At 42.8% G+C, this 27,188-nt stretch overlaps 1 protein-coding gene across 1 annotated transcript; it reads left to right on the top strand.

The window, feature by feature from the left end:
- Positions 1 to 302: 302 nt before the first annotated feature.
- LOC121158243 (rho GTPase-activating protein 20-like) lies at positions 303 to 26,840 on the top strand (the record flags this gene model as incomplete). Its single annotated transcript, XM_040982916.1, has 11 exons — positions 303 to 427; positions 1,858 to 2,019; positions 5,512 to 5,615; positions 6,382 to 6,568; positions 7,932 to 8,085; positions 10,526 to 10,567; positions 13,571 to 13,612; positions 15,028 to 15,069; positions 22,187 to 22,225; positions 25,035 to 25,072; positions 26,803 to 26,840. Coding segments are annotated over 11 exons (944 nt in total), but the record flags the coding sequence as incomplete, so codon positions are not given.
- Between the last annotated feature and the right edge of the window lie 348 nt (positions 26,841 to 27,188).

The following is a 27,188-nucleotide window of genomic DNA, read 5'->3' as shown; positions in this document are numbered from 1 at the left end:
GGGCCTAGATTTGTAAGAAGTTGGAATTGGAACCTGGAGGACATCAGACTCAGGTACTCTGATAAGGGCTTCAGGCATCTTATTCAGTAAACACTTGCCTGGCACCTTACAGATAATTTGGAGGAAAATGCATAATGTCACACGGATGCAACTAGCTAATTTCATATGGTAAAAATTTGTATGTGGAAAGAAATCTATGTTTTTTTTTTTCTAAATCTGACCCCTAAAAATCTGTCAAATGGAAAATGTAAAGAGAATCTGTCATTGATAGCATACATGTAATAATTTTACTTTCTCCTCAGGATTTTTAAGAAATTGTATGTCTTGCTGGGGTGTTACAGCAGACCAGAACGACCTGTCCCAGGACACTGACTGTTATGCACAGCCAAACGGGCTGGAATTGGAAGACCTTACAGCAGTCACTTTGGTAGGTGTCATTATGATCTTCTGCAGGCCTCCTGAGCACTGAGCATCCTGAGGGGTTAAGTGTCCTCATTCAACTCTGCTTCAGATGTGGCAATCATTTGTCAGCCCCTGGCTTTGGCTGACAGGTTCTCTTATTATGACCTCAAAAACAAGCACAGTCTGATTACAAATTACAGTCTTACTTAAAACACAACAGGAAAAATGCTGGTCTATTTCACTGGTTTCAGCAGTGTCATCCAGTGACTTGCTCACTGGTGTCAGAAAGGCACGTCTGTTTCACTGGTTGCAGCAGTGTCACCCGGTCACTTGCTCACTGGTGTCAGAAAGGCACGTCTGTTTCACTGGTTTCAGCAGTGTCACCCGGTCACTTGCTCACTGATGTCAGAAAGGCACGCGTCTGATTCCCTGTGAGTCCACGTCCCTCATTTGCAGCCTCTTGCTGGAAGTGTTCCTCTACTCCCTTTGTCTGGATGACTTAGACTTCTCACACAACCTCTCTCACGGGAGTTTGATTTGTATTTCAAATGCTTAAACACGTTATTCTCAAATGCATTCATACTTGTATCATAAGAGAATGTGTTGAATAAAGGCCACAGAACTTGGCCTTTGTTATTTCCAACAAGGATTTTTAATAGCATGCAAACTGGTTGATTGCCCAGTGTATCTGTTTGCACTCTCCTATACATAAGAGATGTCTCATGGGTGGGAAGGAATTTATCAGGCTAGGTCCTTCTTGGACGTTCTCCCAGACCTTACTCCATTCACAAGTTCAAGGAGCTCCCAGGGTCCTCATCAAGATGATGTCATCACTGGGTGAAAAAGTATCAGTAAGATAATACATTATGTTGCAGGCATGAAATATAAAGAGCCTAATAAATGACAAATTCCCGGGGATATTTGCAAAAACGCGTCTTGCTCTATTGACATTAAGATGAAGTGGAAGTCTGGCATAATGGGCAGTCAGGCATTCTGTCATAAGTGGACTTTCACCCTGGTTTTAGATGAGTGTAGACAACCACAGAATGTAAGAATGCAGCTCACAGTTATTTAGATAAGGATGGGCTGATGTCAATAACAGTGGCAATGATGTCTTCCTAGTTGGGAAAACAGGTTTTTGGAAATAGTAACAGCAGGGTAGACAGTAGAGATTGATTCACTGAAAGCTTGAAGAAGAAAACTTTGTTTTAAAAGTTTGGTTTCTTGGAAGAGGAAAATGAGGTGAAACTCAGCATTCAAAGTGTATGGGCACAGATTAGATGGATGACTGGAAAATGTATTTAGAGGCACTGAAACAGATTTCCTTTTTTCCCATCAATCAGCTTTTGCTATGTTGGTTCACGCGCTGTATTGGTTTCTCCACAGATGTAGTTCATGTTCTGGGCTGGTGGCTGTGAAACGTCCTGTAATTTGTTTACTTTTTATTTCTTGCAGGAGATGCTTCACTATTTAAAGCAAAAAGGGCCATCAACAAAGGGTATTTTTCAAAACATTGACAATATAAAGTCATTTCTATGTCTAAAGGAAAAAATTATGTTTGGATATATATTAAATTGTGAGAATGAGTCTCCACTTGTCGTGGCAGCCGCATTAAAGGTAGGGGGAGTTCTGTTGTCATCAATGCATAGTATGAAATCTCTGTGATGGGTTTCATTTATGCTGGCACTTCAAGAACAGTAACAGGCCAAGCGTTTAAGCATCCAAGAAACTGAAAAACACATTGGAAATTCCAAATTGTAGGTAACTACTCTCTCTTTTGGACAAATTCTGCATGTGAAACAGGCTTTTCTAGGTTTCAAAATCCACTCCCACTGTCTTCCTCTGAATAATGCTATCATAGTTTCTAATACTTACAGAAGAGCCTTCCAAATTGTTTTTATTCAACCAGAATGTTGGCCAAAGCAGTCCTGCACTTGTTGAGCCTGACAGCATCTTCCTTATGACATCAAAGTTTACTAAAGATATCTCATTGGGAACTGCTGAAAACCACTTTATCAGTTTTCTACATTAAGCAAATGTCTACTTCAAAATGAATTAAAATGCACACAGAAGCAAAGACGAGGTCCATTGATCTCATGCTACTTTCCCAATCTCTTAAGTCCTTGCCACTCACTCGGGAGGCAAGAATAAAGCTCTTGGCGTTTGGCTTCAGCCTTGACCTGAACTTGATACTTTAGTATTATAGTCATTAGTCCATGCATGCTCTCGCTTTCTGCCTCCCTCCATCTTCCTTTTCCATCACTGCTCCTGACTCTCTCTCTCTCTCTCTATGTGTGTATTTGTCTATGTGTCTCCTTCTCTCTGTCTCTGACCACTGAGAAAAAATTTCTAAAGACTCAAATTTGAGGACAGACTTGTTTCCTGGAGCAACTACCACTTGCAATAGCAGCGTTGTCTATGGTTCTAATCGTAGCTGTCCCACTTTCCACTCATCTCCCTGTTGATGACTTTGGGAAGCAGTGAAAGATGGCTCAAGAGAATGGGCCTCTGCACCCAGGTGAGAGACTCAGATGAGTTTCCTGGATCCTGGGTTTGATCTGGCCAATCCCTGATTTTTGCTGTCATCTGGGGAGTGAACCAGCAAATGGAAAACTCTGTCTCTGTAATTTTCCATGTCAGATAAATACATGTTTTTTTCAAAAGCTAAACTGATATAAAATATGCATTTAAAAGTATGCAATGGAGTTACAAGTATTGCGGATTTCTACAGGGATATAATGAAACCACACAAAAGGAATTGTTGGTAATTTTAGCCATTGTGAAACAAAAACCTGTTAATTTCATAATAACACATATAAAATTTTGGGAAACTCATTATCCTTGCCTCTTTGTTGCCACCCTGCCCCCCCCCAATAATGCCATATGACAAGTAGAAACATTTCTGTAGTGTCATGTAAGCCATCAGCACTATGCTGAGATCATGACAATACAGTCTAGGTTGGGCAATCGCAAGTTTCACCACCCTCTTTAACACACAGATGCAATATTGATGCTACAGTTTTTTGAAAGGTGGCATTTAACCTTCTGGAAATGTTGCAGTGTGACTCTGGATAAATACGATGTGAATCACCTGGAGAGTTGGTCCAGACTACAAATAAATGCAAACACCAGATTGAATTTGCCTTTGAGCAACCTAGAAGTAGAGGTGCAGTTGCAAATTTCTGTGTTCCCCTTGGATCATTGTGTGGCTTTCATAACATACCACATCTATTAACTTTGAAGCCCAAGGAAGCCGAGAGGGAATACCTATCCTGCATTCATGGAAATGCAATACGCAGCAGATCAAGAACCTCCCAAATCAACTCATTTCCAGTGATTCAGAGCTGGAGAGTTCCTCTCACAGACACTTGGGTCACTTCTTGGGAAACAGGGAAAGAATCTATCTGCCAGGTGACTTCATTGCACACCGATGACACAGTCAAGATATAAAAGGACTTGCAATTTCTCTCTTTATACTGTTCCTAGTAGTACAAACTGTGTATGGAATAAACAGCCATCAAGACAATGAACACGAATGAACAGTGACTAGATTATAAGCCCCAAAGTACTGGGAGGCATTTACTACACTCAGGGCCATCCAAAAATGGCATTGGTCCTCTAGTGAGACCAATGCAAAGAAAGCTGCCTAGGTGATATGACCAGGAAATACAAATCCCACCATATATTTAACACCACAAGCTATTTTATTTATACAAAGTTGAACACCTTTCACATATTTAACAATATTAATTTCAAAGCCTAGGGAAAATTCCAACCTCCAGTTCCTCCTACTTGCATCCTTACCCTCATCATCCTTAGTTCTTAATAAATGTTTGTACTGTCATATTTTAGCTTTCTTTGCAGTCGTAAGTTAACACTTAATAGGTAAACAAAGTAGAAGAAAACCCGTTTTTCTTCAAGAATACTTGCAAAATCTATAAACAATAGTCAAGCATCAAAATGTCAGTGTTGCTCACATAGGTTAGAGCTTTTCTGTACTTTGTGTATTAGTTATCCTAAGACCATGGAAAACATATTTATCTTGTTTTGGCCTGGCTAATTTCGCTAGGTGCAATGGTTTCTAGTTTAATGCATCTTTCTATTGTTTTTAATGTCTGAGAAGGATTCCATTGTTTAAGATTTGGCTAATTAGGCAGTGAGAAAGAGGAAAGTGAGTGTATTTGGCGAGTTTATTGCTGAGGGACATGCACGAGTCCAATCAGAACAGATCCTCACTTAATTTTGCATGTGAGCGATGTGTTGTTTGACTTTGATTCACTTGGTTCACAAATTTTGCTGCTGAGATATAAAGGACTAGGTCTGAAATCAACATTTAAGGTACACATTGTTTATTGTACGCATGTGTTATCATTAACACATGTTCTCAGTTTGGCAGTATGGTTTAGGCTGATGGATACTAGTTTGCTAAAATATGCACAAAGATATATATCTCTATCTATCTATCTATTTATCTATCGTTTCAAGGGGAATAAAGCCTCACTTGTAGTCTCTGTCTGTCTCTGTTACTCTATTCTTCAAATATTCATCTTTTCATCTTTCATTAACATACACACAAGGACAAACATTTGCATCTGCACACACACATCATCATCATTGTTACTATACGCTAGTTCACTCCCCAACTGACCACAATGGACTGTGCTGGACTGGGTTGGGCCAGGCTAATGCCTGGATCCCAGAACTCCATCTAAGTCTCCAATGTGTCAGGAGCCCAGGCAATTGGACAATTATCCATTGCTCTCCCAGGCACGTTAGTAAGGAGCAGCCAGAGATTGTACTGGTCCTCTGATGGGGATCACTGACTTTCTTTGTTAGCAGCAATTTAGCATGCTGCCATAGCTGTGTCCCAAAGAAGAATATTTAGACAATTAGGTATTTTTTGCCTCCCAGAATTTCCAAGACACTGGTTTTACCCATCTCATTGCAGAAGAAATTGAAGCATCCATTTTTGCAAATACACATTGGTGTAAATGGCAGCTTAAGCTTTATGGAGGTCACGGTTTGAGTTTCTAGAAAGGGTTATTGGATATTACAGTGAAATGTAATTTGTCATCAAATTTTTATGACTTTTGTTTAAATTTTTGTAAGGATTGTCTTCGAATAATCCCTGGTACTCTTTTTACAACGGAACTCTATGATAAATGGCTTCGTGTTCTTGATGAGGATGAGGAGAAAGTCACAGAAATCAAAAGGTGATTATATAATTAACATCTAATCCAGACATGCTTCCAACTATAGTCAACACAGCTTGAGGAAGACAGTAGCTTCTGCTTTAGAATGTTAACCACAACAAGCATGAGCACCGTGAAGGGGTTCAAGTAGTCACACACACAAAGATCAGAATCAGAAGAGAGGTAGACTTCAGCACACCCACTGAGTGTTGGTATGGAGTTATTGACCATCGGGCACTTCCTGAATGTCATATTGATGGAGCAGAAACTCGCTGATCCCAGAGACATGCCGTAAGAACAGTTCTTTGTTGCTCTCACTGGCAACCTGTCAATGCTAATTACATGGAAAACTATGTATACTTAAAGAGTTGACATCAAACAAGCACTTTTGCTTGGATTCATACCTTAAATGTGTTTTGCTTCATTGTTTGACTATTGCCTTGAGACATCATTCCTTCACTTTACCTTATAAGGTAAAATGTAAGTCACATGCTGTTAAATTTCCTCAGTAAACTTTTATTTTTTTTTTCACACATTCTGAAGTGAAACAACCAATTTTAAGACTTGTGTAAATTGGATATTCACAAAGTTGTTCAAGTGAAAATACGTTGTGATTTTAACCTCCTTCCCGGGAAAAAACCCACTGATATTATTAAGCACTGCTTCTCCATTTGTCTGTATTTTTATTAAGAAAATGGAATTTGAAATATTCTATTCACTATCTCTGTTTCTATTGCTTCAGCATGGAAGTGACTGCACTTATTTTTGTGTGTGTGTGTATGTTTAGGCTCTTACAAAACCTGCCCGTATGTAACTTGGATATCCTCAGACAGTTATTTTCGTGTTTGCATGAGATTTCTAAACAAGCATCCTTCAACCTCATGAGCGCACCAAAGTTAGCTTTTTGCATCACAACAAGTATATTTCCGCTCTGGACATCTACATCAAATTTGGAAAGTGAATTACTTAAAAAGGTAATGAGGTGCCCCATTCCCATTGTGATGAACCAGTTTTTACAATGATAAGTGCCATATTCCTTTTTTCAATGTCAAGGTCACTTATTGTATGTTTGGAGTTGTGGGAGTGCATGGCAATAAGCCAGGATTGGAGAGCAGTGAATCACTTCTTTCCGATGCAGGAAACTGAAGCATGAGATGTTAATGCACAAGGAACAAACTTGTGTAGCATTAGAGAAGGAAATGTAAGGGTTTTGGTCATGGTCAATCCGAGATGCACTTCCAGCAGTCATCATTGAGGACCGTGCACACCTGAACCAATGTTTCCTTATCAAGCCTTCTCAGCTGAGTAGTGTCAGTAGTGTTAACGACACTATCCTCAGATCAGCAGTGACACGGCCTGTTCAAAATGAACAAATATATTCCCCTACTCAGTGACCCTTCCTATAGATCACTCTGTGAAATGCCACTTTCCATCTTACCTATGCTACTGGAATGAAACTGAGTCAGTTTTAAAGCGTCCTAATAGACCCAAATGTCTCCAGTACAATGACAGCTCTTATCAAGCTGACATAGACGTAACACTAGAGTGAAGCAGAGCAGTGGTTGTGGAGGGAATTGCAGCTAAACAAACAGACATTTCCTTTGTAGTTGACTCCATTCTTGTCAAAAGATCCACAAAAACCTCTGCTTCCCAAGTTTAATGTAACACATGTTTTCTTCTGTTGAATACTTCACCAGTTATATGAAAGAGCATACCATCACCTCAAACATCCTATATAGACTCAGAAAAGGAAAGGCAGAACAGATTCCAGAGATAGTGAGACAGACAGATGTTTGATCTGCTGGTTTACTCCCCACATGGCTGCAACGGCTAAAGCTGAGCTGATCCAAAGCCAGGGGCTTCTTCCAGCTCTCCCACATGGGCTTAGCGTCCCAAGGCTTTATGCCATCCTCTACTGCTTTCCCAGGCCACAAGCAAACAGCTGGAGCAAAGTGGAGCAGCCAGAATGTGAACCAGCACCAATATGAGATCCTGGCACATGTGAGGTGAGGATTTAGCCATTGAGCTATTGTGCCTAGCTCTTATATATAGACAATTGTGATATCTAAACAAAAAAGTTAAGAAAATATTAGCATTTTATTGCACTAGGACACAGAAAATATTGTTTTTCTGAGGGGCAGCATGTTTTGACACGTTACTATCTTTATTGAATTGTAGTTCAGGAGATAAAATTGGTTCATACGTGTTTATGTCAACTGTGAATTTTGTTTAGAATTTATATTTCATATTTTTGTAATGTCCAGTGTTCACATAGAATGCATGACTCATATTTGCAGGTGAAAAAGAGTACCCTATTTCTATCTTTTTGGGTCACAGATATCTATCGTTGAGTTTTTTATTGAAAACTATGCACGAATCTTTGAAGAACATAATGATTTGCTGCTTAGAAAGAGCTGGGAAAATCCCAGTACCAGCTTTGGGAGCAGCACTGAACAGGATAAAATTGTGTGGGAACCAGAAAACAGCACAGGTGAGAGCTCACTGAATTGGGATCACGGGGCAAACACGTCATATTTTGTACATAACTGAACTGGTTGTACTAAAAAACAAATAAGGCTTCCAAGGGTCATGGCAAACACTTAGATTTGCCCAAACCTTGAATAGACCTGATCTGTCTGTATAAGAGTGCCAAACATTCAGAGCCATTTCAATAATTAAGACAAAAGTGCAGCTGAGATAATGTCTTTGATTTGCAAACACCAACTCTTGCTTTTTTCAGAAACTTTTAAGTAAAACTTGAAAGTCAGGCTTGTTTTTTCCTCGGAAAAATTAACTCTGTGAATCATTTTTCAAAAATATGTGTTTCTATAGATCTATGATCATATTAAATCAGAAACCTCATGTAAGGCACCCTTGTATCATATCTGAATGCAATGTGCTTGTTTTCGGGGGATATGAATGAGTTCCATTCACCAACTGAATCCTCTCACAAACAATGTACAAGGGTAGATAACGCCGTGGAGACTCAGTTCAAAGCCAGACGCAGTGCAGAAAAAGACCCGCATGCGTCATGAGCAAACGTCTTCTCAGTCATTGACGAAAGCAAAGACACCCCTTCTTATGATTGTCTGAGGGCGTCCACATGTGCTTGGTGCTTCAGTACGTCTGGAAGACATTGCTAACTGGTGCTCAAATTATATGGCAATTTCAGATATAAAGTAATGGGTGAGGAAGAATCCATATGGAACCTAACCTAAAGTGCAGACAACCATCCTGGAATGTATAATTTCCACACTGCGTCAGAGAAAAAATGGCACATTCTGCATTCTTTCATTTTTTCAGTTTCAATATAGTGGAACTAGGAAATAGGAGGCTGTGTGTTATTGAAAGCAGATGGAAACTTGGGTGTGTTGTATGCTTGGGCTCAGGGGAACACTGCAAGCCCAAGGTGAACATGGAAATCATTATGTAATGTCTGTACCACACAGAATGAAGAGAGGGCCCAAATAATCACTATCAGAATTCATTTTTATGTTCACGATTATATCAGGGTCATAAAAATAATTGTTCATAAAAATGAAAACTAAACTTAAGGTGCAAAAACTACTCAGGTAGTGCAGAAGTCCCAAAGCTAGAAGTCCAAAAGCAAAACAGAGGCCACAGAGAAAAAATGCAAGGAAAACTAAGATTTTTCAGAAAAAAACTAGATATGGTGCCATTCTCCCATGCTACATGGTGGTGAGTATTAAGGGTGCCTCAAGCTCTGCAAGACACATGTTTAGTGCTGGGTGTTCATGGGGACACAGAGTGGCACCCAATTTCCGAAGGGAGAGCGCCAGAGCCTGTTTCTTTATGATATTCTAGGGGTGACGGCCAAAGGTCCAATGTGCCTGCATGACTACCCTAATTTGTAGCGCATTCAAGAGTGGGTGTTCTCAGACAAAACTCAATGTTGCAGAATGGCCCTTGTGTCCACTGACAGAGCAAGAATATTACCATCATATGTTCCTTCATTCCATCCTGTGGTTCCTTGGCTCCCCTAGGAACACCAAATGAGAACTTCCCTACAGGGCCCGATGCGGTGGCCTAGCAGCTGAAGTCCTCGCCTTAACTCACTGCAATTCCCTATGGGAGCTGGTTAATCCCGGCAGCTCCATTTTCCATCCGACTCCCTGCTTGTGGCCTGGGAAAGCAGTGAAGGATGGCCCAAAGCCTTGGGACCCTGCTGCTGCATGGGAGACCTAGAGGAAGTTCCTGGCTCCTGGCTTTGGATCGGCACAGCACCGGCCGATGGAGTCACTCGGAGAGTTAATCATTGGACAGAAGATCATCCTCTCTCTCTCCTCATCTCTGTACATCTGACTTTCCAATTAAAATAAATAAATATTTAAGGAAAAACTCCCCTACATTCTGAAACCTTTGCTCTCCCAATGCTTATCAGCTCCCTTTTCAAAGAGGAAGTACAAGTCTCAGCCAGAGTCAGAAACAGTCTGAATGAGAGGTGGACATGAAGCAGGGGTCTAGCTTGGTACTTGAAGCTGTCTCCCACCTAGGTCTCGTCTGCCTATGCATCATGTTGTCTTTATGGTGCCTCAGAATGCCAAAGGGAACCATAGTAGGAAAGTATGATGCCTACGTGCAGATTAATCTTGCCCCTGCATTAAAGGATGTGATTGGAGGCTATTACCTAACACACAAGCAGTCCCAAGTAGACAACCCTACTTCTAAGAACATGTTGAAAGGGACCAGTGCTTTGGCCCAGTCTAATAAACAGGTAGCCATGCCATTCACCCAGAAAGCAAGGCAATGACCTTTCCCAAGCGTGCTTCACACATCTCACGGATCTCAACTTTGGATATGGTGGCAGTAGGTATAAGAGACTGTGTGTTGCTGCTTGCCTGTGTCAAGTTGGGCGTGTTCCATGCCAATATGCACAGGTGAATCATTGATCTGTTTTTCTTTTCCTTCAGAATTGACATCGAACACCAGTCTGGATTCGGGCACGGATCCAGGTAAGGAGACAGAGCTGGGCTCCCAGGGGAACAGGAGGGGCCAATCCCGAGCTTGTTGTGTAGAACTTCAACTGTCTTCCTCTGCCCAGTGAGTGGCTGAACAGTGCCCATAACAATCTCTCTGAGAATTCCCTTTCATGTCCCCTACCAATCCAGGCCCTAACCTCGAAAGGCTCCCGTGTGCTGCAAGACAGCCTGAGTTGCGTCCATGCTTTGCACCAAGTCTTCCAGGGCACATGGGAGACATCCGTGTCCCAGTTGCGAGGCCCTCAGACACAATGTGCAAGGGCCCTTTCCTTTTCTCAGACACAATTCAGCTCAGGTGCCATTCTCCCGTGCTGGATGGTGGTGTGTGCTGGAGGGTGCCTCAAGCTCTGCCAGAAACGTGTTGTCCGTGCACATGTAAGGCAGGTTTTGTTTTGTGACTCTCCTCTGGAACACTGGCAAAGGCGAGTCCAGTGATTCCAGGCAGCCAGAGACCCGGGATGGCCAGCATGGCAAGCCTGAGCATGCCATGGGCCGACACTCTCGTGTACAGCCTGCATTCTGAGCACTCCAGAGGTCACTGAACTGAATTCTGATTCAATCACATAAAAAAATGGTTTCTCTAACATTCCTCTGTGCTATTGGTAACAGCAGCTTTTTTTTTTTAAATAAATTTTTTTATTTTGACAATCTTTACATTGTTAATTTGGGCAAAAAGGGTCAAGGGCTACAGGAAAGTGTGTAAGACTACTATTTCTATATTGTTTCCTTCATGTATCTGAGGTAAAGGGGGATATTGAGGGAGAAGCCCCACCCAGTTTCCCACCCACCCCAAGTCCTGCATGTGGGGCATGCTCTGAGATATTCGCTCAAGAGGTTTCAATAGTTCACCAGTTATGAATCGCTGCCAATCTTGCCTCTCCAAACACGATGAGGTCATTGAAAAATCCACTGATTGACATTGTCCATCATAGCGTCTCTATTTGCCCGGTATTTTGTTGCCAACCTATAGCTGAGGTGGTTGATTAACTTGTTCCATCTTCTGTCCTTTCATGGTTAGGGTTCTGAGTCTGGCATTTCAATTGGGGAGATCACCAAAGAAACTTCGTCTGAGGTGTTCCCAGGCCAGATTCTTGTATGCACCAGCAAGCACAGGGCCCAGCACAGTCCATCACCCTGGTCAGCTGGTAGTTGCAATTGCCGGGTTGGTTCTGTTTTCAGCCCCACCTTCTACTGGAACCAATGGGTGTTGCAGTCCAGCCTGGTTCTGCATAGCACATACTCGGTCTTCACCTAAACCAGTGGGAACCCGAAGGGAGCAGCCCTGGAGCCGGGAACAGCAACTTTTGAGGCCCTGTTGCCATACGGAAGCCACGGTGGCGGTGCCATTCTGCCTGGGATGGCTGGGACTGCTTGAGGGTCTCATGCTCAGGGGGCACTGGCTCAGGGCGACCCAATTCCTGCCCGCAGGCACTGGGAAATCTCCTGGCAGCACACTCCAAAGGCACTTGCCAAGACTCTCAGGATTCAACGTATCTCTTGTGAACCTTTGACTGTCTCCAAGAGGTCCATGCCAGGCTCTGGGGTCCACTGCTTGTCATTTGAAATGGCACATCTGAACGGTCATGGGCGTGGAGTTTGTGTAGCTCCCACAGCAGTCCATGTGTGCATTTGTGTCCACTCCTGTGCACCTCCCTGCCATTTTCTGTGGAGGTCTCAATCACCCTTAGGGCAAACACCATGGAGGGAGCCTGAGCTGGGTGGGGCAAATGTCCCATCTTGCTTATGGTCATGAGACGAGTGTGTTTCCTGAAAACCTCGTAAGTCAGCTTGGGGTGGTGTGTCTTAGCGTGGTGAAACAGCTTGTGCATGTGAGCCTGAGCTAGGGAGTGGGACTGCACCCAGTCTTTGACATAGGGGTGCATCAGCTGGGCTGTGGTGTCCATGGGCCCACCCTGCTCGGGTATCATTCTCTTCAGAGAGACTGGAGGGGATCGGTTAGCATGGCTTTCTGGCATTTTCTCCTTTCTACACTCCACTTCCTTGAAACACCATGCCAGTACCACGTTGCCACAACCTGCACTACCATCCTCCTGTGGTCAGGTGGCTCAGAGCTCACCAGGACAGAACAAATATTCCACCTCGAGAGCTGCCCATGTGTCATTGAATGCAAGATGGGGTCATCCTGTTTAGTGCTGAGTGTTCATGGGGACACAGAGTGGCACCCCTCTTCTGAAGGGAGAGTGCCAGAGCCTGTTTCTTTATGATATTCTAGGGATGACGGCCAAAGGTCTTGGCAAGTTGCAATGTGTCTGCATGACTTGACTAACTTGTAGTGTATCCAAGAGTGATTGTCCTCGGAGATGCAACTCAATGTTGTAGAATGGCCCTTGTGTCCACTGACAGAACAAGAGGCTTGCCATCATAGTCTGTTTACTTAGCTCCACTGGGGACACCAAATAAGAACTTCCCCACACTCTGGATCCTTTGCTCTCCTAATTCTGAGCATTTTCCGTTTTGGGGGGTGGGGGAGACACACATGCCACAGCCAGTGTCACAAACCAAGGTTGAAGGAGAGGTGGACATGAAGCAGGGGTCTAGCTTGGTACTTGAAGCTATCTTCCCAGTTATGTCTCCTCATCTGGCTGTGTATCATGTTGTTCTTAGTGTGTAAGGAATGGCCAAGAGTTTTTTTAGTATCAGAGAGTGATGCCTGGCTGAGATGTGTTTGGAGACTCTTACCTAACACACAAGCAGTCCCAAGTAGAGAGTCGTAAGCACACGTAAACGGGACCAGTGCTTTGGCCCAGTCTAATAAACAGGTAGCCATGCCATTCACCCAGAAAGCAAGGCAATGACCTTTCCCAAGCGTGCTTCACACATCTCACGGATCTCAACTTTGGATATGGTGGCAGTAGGTATAAGAGACTGTGTGTTGCTGCTTGCATGTGTCAAGTTGGGCGTGTTCCATGCCAATATGCACAGGTGAATCATTGATCTGTTTTTCTTTTCCTTCAGAATTGACATCGAACACCAGTCTGGATTCGGGCACGGATCCAGGTAAGGAGACAGAGCTGGGCTCCCAGGGGAACAGGAGGGGCCAATCCCGAGCTTGTTGTGTGGAACTTCAACTGTCTTCCTCTGCCCAGTGAGTGGCTGAACGGTGCCCATAACAATCTCTCTGAGAATTCCCTTTCATGTCCCCTACCATTGCAGGCCCTAACCTCGAAAGGCTCCCGTGTGCTGCAAGACGGCCTGAGTTGCGTCCATGCTTTGCACCAAGTCTTCCAGGGCACACGGGAGACGTCCATGTCCCAGTTGCGAGGCCCTCAGACACAATGTGCAAGGGCCCTTTCCTTTTCTCAGACACAATTCAGCTCAGGTGCCATTCTCCCGTGCTGGATGGGGGTGTGTGCTGGAGGGTGCCTCAAGCTCTGCCAGAAACGTGTTGTCCGTGCACATGGGGTTTTGTTTGGTGGCATGCTCTGTGGCCTTGGAACACACCTGCAGTGGACTCTGACGTCGGGAGCTCCAGTAAGGCAGGTTTTGTTTTGTGACTCTCCTCTGGAACACTGGTAAATGCGAGTCCAGTGATTCCAGGCAGCCGGAGACCCGGGATGGCCAGCATGGCAAGCCTGAGCATGCCATGGGCCGACACTCTCGTGTACAGCCTGCATTCTGAGCACTCCAGAGGTCACTGAACTGAATTGCTGATTCAAACACAGCAGACGTGATTTCTCTAACATTGTCTCCTAACGGTGGTTAGTTTCCTTTTGCAAGCGGAGATAAACACATGCCACAGCCAGTGACACGAAGCAAGGTTGATGGAGAGGTGGACCTGCAACAGGTTCTATCTGGAAGCCACGGTGGCAGTCTCATTCTGCCTTGGATGTTTGGAACTCCTTGAGGCTGTAATGCACAGAGGGCACTGAATTCTAAGAACTCCCGTACTTTCTGAACTTTTGCTCTCCTAATTCTGAGCAGTTTCCTTTTACAAGGTGACACATGCCACAGCCTGTGTCACAAACCAAGCTTGAAGCAGAGGTTTACGTGAAGCAGGGGTCTAGCTTGAAAGTTGAAGCTATCTTCCCACCTAGGTCTCCTCAGCTGGCTGTGCACAATGTTGTGCTTAGGGTTCCTCAGAATGCCCAAGGACCCTTAGTAGGAAAGCGTGATGCCTGGGAGTGTGAGTTGAGACTGTGCCTAGTCATAGATATCCTTCAGAAGAGAATCTTACCTCTGAGAATGCATTGAATGGGCAAGTGCTTTGGCCTAGTGTGGATATACCTGTAACCAGACCGTTCACCTGGGATGCAAATTCTGACATGTTCTGAGCACACTCCACACATCTCTTCCATCTCAACTTTGGAAATGGTGGCAGTAGGTATAAGAGACCGTGTATTGCTGCTTGCATGTGTCTAGTTGGGTATGTTCTATGCCAATATGCTCAGATGTATTATTATTTTTTTTTCCAGAATTGACCTCAAATACCGATGTGGAATTGAGCAGTGATCTAGGTATGAAAATAAGTGCTAAGGCTCCGCAATGACATGACGACAAGCTCGACTTTTTCACAATGCTATTGCATCCTGTCCTGCGCGCTCCCCCATGTGTCACTGAATTGTTCCAATTGCTGTCTCTCTGGAAATTTGCTTTTGTTTTAACCACCATTTTTTGACCTTACACCAAAAGTTCCTGTGTCCTGCGTTACTGCCCACGTTGCATCCTTGGCATCAGGTCTTCCCTTGGACATTGGAGACGTTATGGATTAACTGGAATGACCTCAGACACAATTGCAAGACCACATATCTTTTTCAGGGCCAAATCAATCTGGTTTCCTTCCTTCTGTAATATATGGTAACATTTAGTTATTTGTTTATCCCACTCGGCCAAAAATCCATTTTAGTGCTTATGTTGTTTTGTTTTTGGCATGTTTTCTGGTTGTGGACGCTGCCTTAGGGTGCTCCAGTAAGGTCAGTTTTGTTCTTCTGACCCTCCTTGAGAACTTCAAAAGTGGCCCCTTTGTCCCCCACCATCCTCAGGCCCAGCAGAGCCTTCATGGCAATCCTGCACATGCCATAATCCAAAATTTCTTGTGTCTTTTTCTTTCTGAGCACTTTGTGGTCAGTTAACTGAATTGCTGATTACACACTTTTGTTCTGTGCACTCCCCAGTTCTAGTGGAAATGTCTGCTTTTCAATAGCTTGCATTTTTCATTTTATCTGCATGACTTCCCTATCTTGTAGTGTGTTTATCAATGACTGTCCAATGGAGACCCTATTGAGGTATCAAAATTAGCCCCAAGGGCTAATGGTCATTTTTTGCTAATGACCAAAGTAACATTTTATATTTATTTTTATTGCAAAGTCAGATATACAGAGAGGAGGAGAGACAGAGAGGAAGCTCTTCCATCCGATGATTCACTCCCATTTGGGCAGTGCTGTGCCAATCCAAAGCCACAAGCTAGGAACCTCCTCCAGATCTCCCTCATGGGTGCAGAATCTCAAGGCTTTGGGCCGTCCTCAACTGCTTTCCCAGTCCACAAGCTGGGAGCTGGATGGGAAGCAGGACCACTGGGATTAGAACCGGTGCCCATCTGGGATCCCGGCAAGTGCGATGAGAGGACCTTAGCCACTAGGACTGCACTGGGCCACAATGTAACTATTTAAATTGAATTCAATTTCCTTAGCTTGGCTTGGAACAATGGGTTTATTTTTCCTACTTTCTGGATCATTCCATTTCCCGGTGTCTGTCTACTTTCTGAGTTGGGTAATTCGCAGGAACAGTCAGTTACAGAAACCAAGCTTGAAGAAGTGTTTTCTTTGGTATAGCAGCGTGACTCACTTTTTGAAGCTATCTTCCCACCCACATCTCCTCATTTGACTATTCATAAATTTTCCTCCCCACCTAAATAAATGCTTTTCATTCTAGGTTGTTTTCTTGGGTCCTCTTAGAACGCAGGGGAAAACTTTCCCACTTTCTGAAACCATTAATTTTGTAATGCTTATCTACTTCCTTTCCAATGGGAAATATACACAAACCACTGCCAGTGACAGGAACCAACCTCAAAGATCACATTGACTCGAAGCAGTGATGTGGCTCAGCACTAGAAGCTGCCTTTCTACCCATCTCTTCTTGTTTGCCTCGCACAAAATTAAACTGATTGAGTCTCAGAAAGGCCAAGGGTCCTGTGGTAAGAGATGATAATGACTGGGTGGAGATAAACCTTGTTTTTGCTTTCAGATGTGACTGGAAGACTATTACATGTCCATATATTGAGTTCAATTTGCTTTGATTTTCTTCCACAGTAATTGTGACAACATCCTTCATATGGGACCCATTTACATGTGTGGAGAAAGAGCTATAATATGCACTGAGAAAGCGTGACAACATAAGCTTGCTCAAAGCCCATATGGCTTCTGCACTTTGTACTGTGGGTTTCAGCAGGATGGACAGGTTGTGACGACTTAGAATATCTTTCATTGTCTGTGCCATTTTATGACCCCGACACTCAGCGCGACTTCATGCCAAATGTCACCAGAGTTGTCCTTCAATGCTTTAGATGCTCTGTTTCTGCACAGGAGGGATGGAGTTCTCTGGCTGAGACGGGTCCCTGTGGCATGAATGTCAAGGCCACAGTTTGGTATGGGCAATATTTTGTGGGGTGACACTGCCACTCAAAAGGCTAATTTGCATTTGGTGACTCAACATAGAAAATGCTTGTTTCAAAGTGGCTAAGTCTAGCTTCATTTTCATGAAAGTGGAGGGGGGCATTTCTTTCCACAAGCAGTAGTAAGTAGAGAATCCTATTTCTCAGAATGAGTTGAACGTGTAAATCAGCATGGCCCAGTCTGGATGATAAGTATGGATGGCATTGTGCTAGTGTGCAATTCATTGAAGTTTTCTGAGCATGATTCAGACGCCTCATGAATCTCAACTTAGGAGATGCTGATGGTAAGGTCTTTGAGACTGTATGTTTATGTTTCCAAATGTAAGGGAGGGGCTGTTGTATGTAGATGCACTTAGGTGATTTTTTTTTCTTTAGTATCAACCCCCAACACCGAGCTGAAATCGAGCATCCATCTAGCTATGGAAAAAGAGCTAGGGCTCCCCAGGGAGAGTGATGCCAAGCCCGAGCTTGTTTGGGGTGCATATATCATCCTGTCCTGGTCTCTGCCCAGTGAGTGACTGAAGGATGCCCAAAGCAGTCTCTCTGGGAATTCTCATTCATATTAAATACCATTTTGTGACCTTAACTTGAAAAGATTCTTTTTTTTTTTCAGAAGGACAGGCTGAGTTCCATCACAAGTTTCTGGAAGTGTACCAACTCTTCCAGGGCCATGGGCCATACCTATGTGCTCCTTGCAATGCCCTCAGAAAGGTGGTGCAGTTTAATCCAGGTGCCATCTCCCCAGGCTACACATTGCTGTGTGTACTTAAAAGTGCCTCAGCACACTGCCAGAAATCCATTTTTCAGCTCTAATGGGCTTCTGTTTTCTGGCTGGTACACTGACATGCAGTGGGTTCTGTTGTCAGGAAGTCCAGGCAGGCAATTTCTGCTTTCTGATCCTCCTCCATGCACCTGGAAAGGTGGGTCAAATGAACCCAATCAGACGAAACCCGGGAAACCCTTGATGGCAAGACTCAGCTTCCCAGGGGCTGTGATTCTTTTATTCTTCACCTTCTGAACTTAAGGGGGTCACTTAGCCAGATTCCTGATTCAAACACCTTGGTTCCTCTTCCAATGCTCAGTGCTAGCAGGAAAGGCTGCTTTTGCATCCATGTTGGCAGTATTGATGCATTCTAGCATTCCTCTTCTATCTGGGAAGGATGGAATTCCTTGATGGTCCCGCTCCCACATGGCATTGGCATTGAGGCAACCACTTTCCTCAGGTCCTCAGGCACTAGGGTTGTCTCTTAGAGACACACTGCAAAGACACTTTCCAAGACTTCAGGAATTCAATGTACCTCTGGGTATACATTGGTAACCTCCAAAAGGCATTGAGTAAGGATCTGAAAGCCCCCTGCTTCTCCTCGAAATGGCACATCTGAGCAGATGTTGGGACAGAGTTTGTGTAAATCCTATGTGACTCCAGTTTTGTATCATATATCCTCATGTGTACTGGACTTTGATTTTCTTCCTGAGGTCTTGACAAGCACCAGAGGAACCTGCATGGTGGGTGTCAGAGACTGGCAGGGAAACCTCCCATGTTCACTGTGTTCATAGATGCATCTGTTTCCTGAGAACACCATCAGTCTGCCGAGAGCTGTGTGCCTTAGCATTGTGAAATGCTTGTGATCATGACCCCGTGCCAGGGAGTGAGACTGCAGGGATCTTCCACCCAGGGGTGCATAGGCTGGGCTGCAGCTGTGAAAGTCTCCACCCAAGTGTCAGCTTCTTTTACTTCCTTTACTCCAATTACTTGAAACACCCACCTGTACTGAATTTTTAGAACCTGTGCAACCTTCCTCACCTGGCCACATTCCTCAAAGCTGTCCACTTGAGATGAATTTTCTGAGAGTTGCCTGCAGGTTCTGGAAAGCAACAGTGGTTATCCTTTCTTACTTGACTTTCACCGCTATCCAAAATCACATATTTGGGCTTATTGTTTTCTTTATTTCCTCTAGACCTAGTTCCTTCCTTCTACTTTTTAAAAAATATGGAATGGGTAGTTTTGAGGCACCAACTATAACCAACTATCACATTCCCCTTCCAAGAATGACTTGTAGATGAAATTTGATGAGGTCCGCATAGTATACTCTCTCAGTATGCTCTTGAAAGACTTAGCTTTAGTGAGACTCAGAAAGGCTTGAAAAAAAGAAAGAAAAAAGGAAGGGAGGAAGGAAGGAGGAAAGAAAGAAGGGGGAGAGAAAAAGGAAAGAATAGGAAAGAAAAGAAAGGAAAAGAAAAGAAAAGAAAAAATAAAGTCCACGGTGCAGAGGATCTTGATGGAATTGTTCCTAAGCAGTGCGATTCCAACGCACATTAGTCTAATCCTCATGTGAAATGGCTCCAGGTACATTAGAACAATCTTGATGTGGGATGATTCCAACATACATTAGCGAGGCACTTCCAATGTACATTAGTATCGACCTTATATGAGATGGTTCCAATGTACATTATGTGAGACAGGAATATTTCTCCATAAACCTCAAAGGAGATGTGCTTATAACCCAATATTCCCACAGCTAGGAATTCATTGAAATAAAAGGAAATAATCATGTAAAGGTTTTGGGCCCTGCGCTGTGGCCTAGTGGCTAAAATCCTCGCCTTGAACACATCAGGATCCCCTATAGGCACCGGTTTTAATTCCGGCAGCTCCACTTCTCATCCAGCTCCCTGCTTGTGACCTGGGAAGGTAGTCGAGGCTGGCCCAAAGCCTTGGGACCCTGTGCCCGTGTGGGAGACCTGGAAGAAGCTCCTGGCTCGTGGCTTCAGATTGTCACAGCACTGGCCATTGTGGTCACTTGGGGAGTGAATCATTGGATGGAAGAGCTTCCTCTCTGTCTCTCCTCCTCTCTGCATATTTGACTTTGCAATAAAAATAAATCTTCAAAAAAAAAAAAGATTTGCTGTATCCTCAAGTTAATATTAGTCCAATTCACAATAGCTAAGATCTGTTTTCAACTTAGATTGCTCCTGCACTAATTACTACATAAAAATGGTGTATACATAAAAATGTATATATACATTATGGTATGCTATTCAGCCATACAAAAAATAATTTATACAATGGAGAAAGCATTATACCTGGAGAAATTAGGCACTCTTCCTAAGCCAAATATATTTTCTAGGAGAGATTACAGTTAGCATTGAGTATCAAATATATGTATTTATAGGATAAATAAATATATACAGACATTTGTATAAATATTTGTGCATAAATATCTTTCTATATATAATATCAAATATATATATGAAGCATATTTGCAAACAAAGAACAGAAAGGAGGAACAAAGGGAATCTGAGGCAGTGGTCCTGGGAGGGGATGGTATCATGGACATGGACTTATGAATGTACCTGGGGAATCAAGGTTGAACAGCAGGTTTTATGTCTGATATTGTAATGAGTATGTCTCCTAAATATATTCTTAGGCAGCTTTGGGCTTGTCTGCAGTGGAACCAACATAACCTGCGTTGCAGTCTGAGCCAGTGTCAGAGACACTGACTGACCAAAACTTCTACTAGGGGAGGATGCCATGCTCGGTTTCAAAGTAGATCACCCCAACTTGTACCTCTGTCTTAGGAGTAGCTGAAGAGCTGGCATGACGCCTAAGTATTTTCTCCTGCCTTTCCTATATATAATTGAACATTTGATCAAGAACACACTTGCCAAAATGCTAACAACCTTCCCAGTTTGTATTGAAATCGTAAACCAGTTCCTGCTGAGGAGGAACAAGTTGTTGATGTGCAATTGGCATTGTGGTCCCTGAGCTCAGGCAATGGTGCTGCAAGTGCATGTTCCATGATAACAGATTCTGTACCTTTACTCTTCCTTGTGATTATGGTTTTTGTAAAGGGAAATTGCACTGTTTTCAGACAAAGATAACATCAGGAACAGTAGGGAAGCATGTGAGAATTTAAAATAGGTCTTTTTTGTCTTAAGGAAATGAAATCTGTGAATCATTTTCCAATGATATCTGTTGCTATGGACTGATTGTGATGAATCCAAAATCATGTAAATCCACTATAGACATGTATCTTATTTGAATTCAGGATACCTTCTTTGCCAGTCATCTGCTACTAAGAAGGGAGTGTTGCTAGAACAAGATATGTTTGGTTTTTGTTCACCAGAAAACTTGATACTTCAATGGTGGTGTGACACCGTACAGAGAATCATGGCTGAAAAGAAATGATGTCAGACCTGAGTGAAAAGGCGGCAGAGTCTGTTGCTGGGACATGTGCACTCCAAGCCTTTGCTGTGTCTCTTTTCATTCCCCAGAATTTCCTTTTCTGTCCTTTATCAATGTTTTAACAAAACCGAAGTGGCTGTTTTTTTCACACATGTTTTCATTGCATTTCCTCACTCCACTTGATTCATTTGGTCTCTACCCTGGGCGGATAGAGTTCCTTGGAGAAAATTGTCTCAGAGGCACATAGATTGAGGCAAGCACTTTCCTCAGGTGGTAGAGTGACAGTTCACAGTGGCACAGAACATGTGCAGCCTCCCCAGTTGGATGAATTCCTTGGAATTGTGCAGGTAGACCATTCTTCTGGGTTGAGAGTTGTTTTGTGTCCTGAAAACCAAGACAGTAGTCACCTGCTCTTTCCCTGATGCATCACAGCATAGAGTGGCATTCATCTACTGCCCAGAAACTTTCCTCTTACTTTTCTGGGTCTGTAAGGGGCAGTTCTTAAAACACAATGCAAAATCAGTAATGAATCCCATCTTCAAAATCTATTTGAACACAACGAGTGTTGTGGCTCCAAACTGGTTCACACCTCCTTGTCAGTTGCTCATAGAATGCCTTGAAACGATTTTTCATCATGGAGCCTCGCAAATGTCATGAGTCTCATTGAAGGAGACTGTGATGTCTGGGTGTATGAATATGTGTGATGCTGTTCTCAAATGTGGATATAGGTCTGTTGTCTGAAGATATACTCAGTTTATTTGTTTTACTTTTCCTTCAACAGAGATCCTGAACGCCACGATGGATTCAACCTCAGACTCAGGTATGGAAAAAGTTTGGATTCCCAGTGAAAACTGATGCCAAGGCTGAGCTCGGGTTTCATGTCTACCGTAACTCTGCCGCATGCCTCTTCTGGTTCTTTTTTTCATAGCTTGGCTACGGTTTTTAAAATTTATGTCTTTGACATCCTCAATGTATGCCATAGGCATAGAGGGATAGATTTTCTGGATAGAGAAGTGCTGTTCTGGCACATGCACTGAGACCCCCGAATTCTCTAGTGATTTACTCTGTTTCAAATGGACAGCTGCCCATTGAATGGCCACTCTACATGTTACCAGAACTTTTCAGGATTCCCAGCTATACCATTGATTCAGATCAGAGGGGTATTTCAGCGCTGGAGCTATGCATGTTGCTCCAATATAAAGAATAGTTTAGCAGTGAAATTAGAATGACAAGTGTTTAGTCAGAAACTCTAGTCCCTTTACCCTTTGTGTTCTAAGTGCATTCTACATCACTGACTTTTTGTTTTGGTCTCATAAAGTCTGTGACTCAATGGGATAATGCATGGATGTCAATGAACTTATTTTGGTTGATAATGAATCTATTTTCTGCAAATTATGGAGAGAGTTTAACTTTTTTTATTGAAAGTACAAAGGACAGCAGAACACAAATCTGATATAACATTGACTAGTCTAAGTACTCTTGTGAGCATGCATTAATGGATGCAAATCTGGGTGCTGATTTGGCTAATCCTGCCTCCTATGTTGCTAGGGAATGATGTGTCAAATGAACTTGGTAAGCCAGAGGTCTACGATGCCAAGCCTGAGTTGGCTATGGACCCAAATTATCTCCTAATCTGTGCCCTCTATTTCATGTGCTCACTTAGCCAAATCCCTTGTTCAAGCACCGTATGTTCTCCACCAATCCACAGAACTAACAATAAGATCTACTTCTCCTGCGATGTCGGCATTGGTGCTTTTCAACATTCTTTCTGCCTGAGAAGGATTGGATTCCTTAGTGGCCAGTTCCCACAGGGCGCATACACTGAGGGAGCCACTTTCCTTCCTGTGATGCTGGGGTTGTCTCTCAGTAGCACACTCAAGAGGCACTTCCCGAGACACCAAGAAGCTTGTTTTCTCTCTTTTTCTACTTTGGCTCTGAAAGCCACTGCTTGTGAATCAAAAATACACATCTGAGAGGAATTGGGGAAGGAGTTTGCATAACTTTCTTTTTTACATTGTATTATGCGACACAGTTCCATAGGTACTGGGATTCCTCCCACCCTTCCCATAACCCTCCCCCCATGGTGGGTTCTTCCACCTTGTTGTGTAACCACAGTTCAAGTTCAGTTGAGATTCCTTCATTGTAAGCATACACCAAGCATAGAGTCCAACATCTTATCATCCAGATAGGTTCAGTGGTTTCTAGGGAGACCTTCTCTGGTCTGAAGGCAGAGCCAACAGAGTAAAATCCCGATCGATCAAAAACCCCAACATAACATCAGCAACAGTATACAACGCTATGGTACTAATTGACATAGTATCGAGTAAACAATATATTGTAAATAATGCAAGTTCTTAACCACATCCTATGACTACTCCATTGACATTTCCACAATTGAGGTGCATAACCGTTATAGGAAGGGTGTGCAGAGAAATCTTCAGTACCTTGGTGAGGAGTACTTGCTCTGTGTCCTACCTAGTAAAGTATGTGTGAGTCCATGCTGACCAAGCTTTCCTTGTTGTTCTCCGTTTATCTATTCTGATTTGTGTGTGTGTGTTTGGAGGGGGGGCTCTGGAGCAACCCTGACAGTTGTTGCAGAGAGGGTGGAGACCCAAAGTTGGAACTAAGTAAGGACAAGAGAAAGCTTCTCTCCTTAGTCCCGAAGGAAGTTTACTGTTCTTTTGATTCCGAGGACTGCTCTGGGTTCCTGGCTGTTGTTCTGACGTCCTTGGATCCTACAAGGAAGATTTTGGGCTTCTTTCATCCCATGTAGTAGATCCAGGGCGGGGGGGGAGGGGCAGTGCATAACTTTCAAATGATTCCATCATTGCATTTTATCTCATGATCTGTGCTTAAGTTTGGTTGTGTTTCTGAGGCTTCAAGAAGCCTCACCAAGAAATCCACTGTGAGTGATTGATGCTGGGACGGCAAATCTCCTATGTGTGCTCTGATCCAGAGCGGAGTCAGTTTTCTGAACACATCCACAGACATCATGAGCTTTTCTGCGTTGTCACCATTACTGGGGAATGCTGCTCAGTGTCTGTTACTGGGACTGGACCACATCCTCCAAGCGTGAATAGGCAAGACCACAGCTTGGAAAGGGGTGCACCCATATCAGAAATCCTCTGTCTTCTGAGGGACTTAATGTAGTATTATGCATGGTTTCTTGGCTATTTGTTCTTTCTGCCTTATAGTTAGATGAAATACCCACTGTGAACTAAGTTGCCAGAATCTGAGTAACCTTCCTCACCTGACAAAGTCCTCAGAACTGCCTGCATCAAGCAGAAGACTGATTTTGCACTTTTCTGCTTACTATAACCTTTCCCTTTTCTATGTATTTACCTTTGTTCTTTAATGATGAAACTACACTGGTAAAAATGTGATTTTACTCATAAAGTTAGAAATACAATAGTGTATTTAAAGTAATACTTGTATTGCTCTGAAATGACCAAAATTATGAACTATGTTATCGTGGATAAGTTTCCATAAAGTGTGTCGTATGCTGGCAATCTCATAAACACCCACATTGTGAGGATGTCTGTGGTGTAAAGCATTGTGTTCTAGTTTCCAGTTAGTTAAACGATAATTGAAAACATCGTAAGAATTTATTTATCTCCAATAGTCAACAGATGATGTCCTACCAATATGGAGTCTGATGCCTTGTCAGGTATGTTGACTGAACAAATTATTTCAATGGCAATTGATGACTTCTGTCCCTTGACCTCTTAGTCAATACAGAGTAGTGTCAGCCTAGTTTCTTAGCATTTTCTTTCATTTTCCTTGGGCTTGCTTTTGTGTAACACAACGGGCAACCTTGTCAAAACCGCATGTTTGAGTTTTCTAGCTTCACTTGAGTCCTACAGCTTATACACAAGGAGGATGGCATTCTTTGGGAGAGAATTAGCCAAGAGGCCCTGCAACTGAGACTACACGTTGGCTTCATGTTTTTCTATCCCTTACTTGTTGTGGGACACTAAATAGGTATTTTCAGCTGCTTTTCCCCTTGATTTCTATCCCTTGTCTTTTGATTTATCAAAGTGTGGCTGTGCTGCCAAGTACAAGAATGTAATCATTGACAAAAATGTAAAATCGAAAAATAAATTTTGCATACAGGCTTGTTTTCTCCAAAAAGTATTCAGTCTAGGCATCAAATTCTCATCAAGCATTAACCATGTAGACTTATCTTTACTGTGTCTCAGAAACCACATGAGATCCACATCATGGGCCTATCAGGTTTTGATATTTTTTCACTGCCACTCAAGGTTGAAATGAGTATATTATCTTGAGCTATACTGAGAAAACGCCTGGCTTTGCTTTAGCAGAAGAAATTATGCCAACACTGACATCTAGACCAGTGTCACACAGAATGGCTGACCGAAATTCTTGAGTGGCAGATGATGACTGACCTAGAGTATGGGCCCATTCATGTCTCCTGTGCTCTATCTACTGAGTTTTAGAAGAGCACGGTTGGCATTATTCTTTAGGATTTTATTTCCCAATCACTTCTTTTGACCTCACAATAAGGACTACTTTTTCTCAAATGCTTGCATAAATTTTCTTACATTGCTTGAACTCTCCTGGTTTTGTCCATGAGGAATGGATGGGATTCCTCAGGAGAGCATGCCCCAGTGGAACCTGCACTGAGACAGCCATTTGCTTCAAGTTATTCAGTCATCGTCTTGCAGTTGCATACTGAATGGACACCTTCCAAGTTACCAGATCCATTCAACTAATCCATCTTTATCCTTTTGTGATATTATAGTGTAATCCTTTCTTTCTATACAAATAGCATTCATAGATAAAAATAAAACATTTTTATGGTGAATCCAGAGTACAAATGTGTTTTAGTAAAACATTTAAGTCTACCCATCATACCACGAACTATGTTAATTATTCCGCATGAAATATCAAAAGTCTAATGAAAATCTTCAGTATAAGTGTATGGTGCTGTATTTATTTTGCCACTGTCCTGTACTTAAGTGCATCTAGTTCTGTAAAATTTTAAAATACAGCTTCATTTTCCTGCAACAGAATGAATAAATCTCAATTAGAATCCCACCCATTGTTCAAGAATGGTGAGTGTACAAGAATCATGCAGAGAGAGGAAGTCAGGCCTGAGCTTCATCTCAGCATTATTCATGAGTCCCCTAAACTAAGACAACCATTTTGGCTTCATGATGAATGAGAAGCATTTTCCCTCAGAAACTACTAAAGCCACGAGCCTTTTTGCATTATATACAGTTTACTAAGCTGATCTTAAGGATGGCTTAGAAGACGAGTAATCTGCAATAGGAGCCAGTGCTCCTTGGATATTGAATGATTTATTTTGTTCCCATCAGAAGTGCAGCTGGGTCTGATATGTAAAAAGTATCCTGACAATTTTTTTTTCTTCAACAGATCATGTAATATGGCTACCAACATTGATCCAGAACCAGGTATATTGAATGACCCAAATCTCCTAATATGAAACAACGCCTTGCCTGACCCTATAGGAGCCCACATTAGTCACCTGTCCTCTGCCCTCTTAGTTACTGAAAAGCTGATTTACCATAAATCCAGGAGATTAAAATTGTTTTCTGTATGTTATACTCAAAGGATTATTTTCCAGCATGTTTCACTTTTCTAACTTTACTTGAAACCGCAAGTTTCTATCCATTAATGAGTTCCTTCTAGAGAATCAGACATGTGGCATCTGGACTAGCTCTACTGTTAACTCTTCATGTTTCCCTGACATTGGTTTTCAGTAGAACACTGAAATTGCCGTTTGCAAGCTACTAGGTTAG

Source organism: Ochotona curzoniae, unplaced genomic scaffold, assembly GCF_017591425.1.
Source record: "Ochotona curzoniae isolate NIBS_2020 unplaced genomic scaffold, NIBS_Ocur_1.0 contig_3737, whole genome shotgun sequence".
In the NCBI taxonomy this organism is placed as follows: domain Eukaryota; kingdom Metazoa; phylum Chordata; class Mammalia; order Lagomorpha; family Ochotonidae; genus Ochotona; species Ochotona curzoniae.
This window is presented reverse-complemented; position numbering and strand designations above follow the sequence as displayed.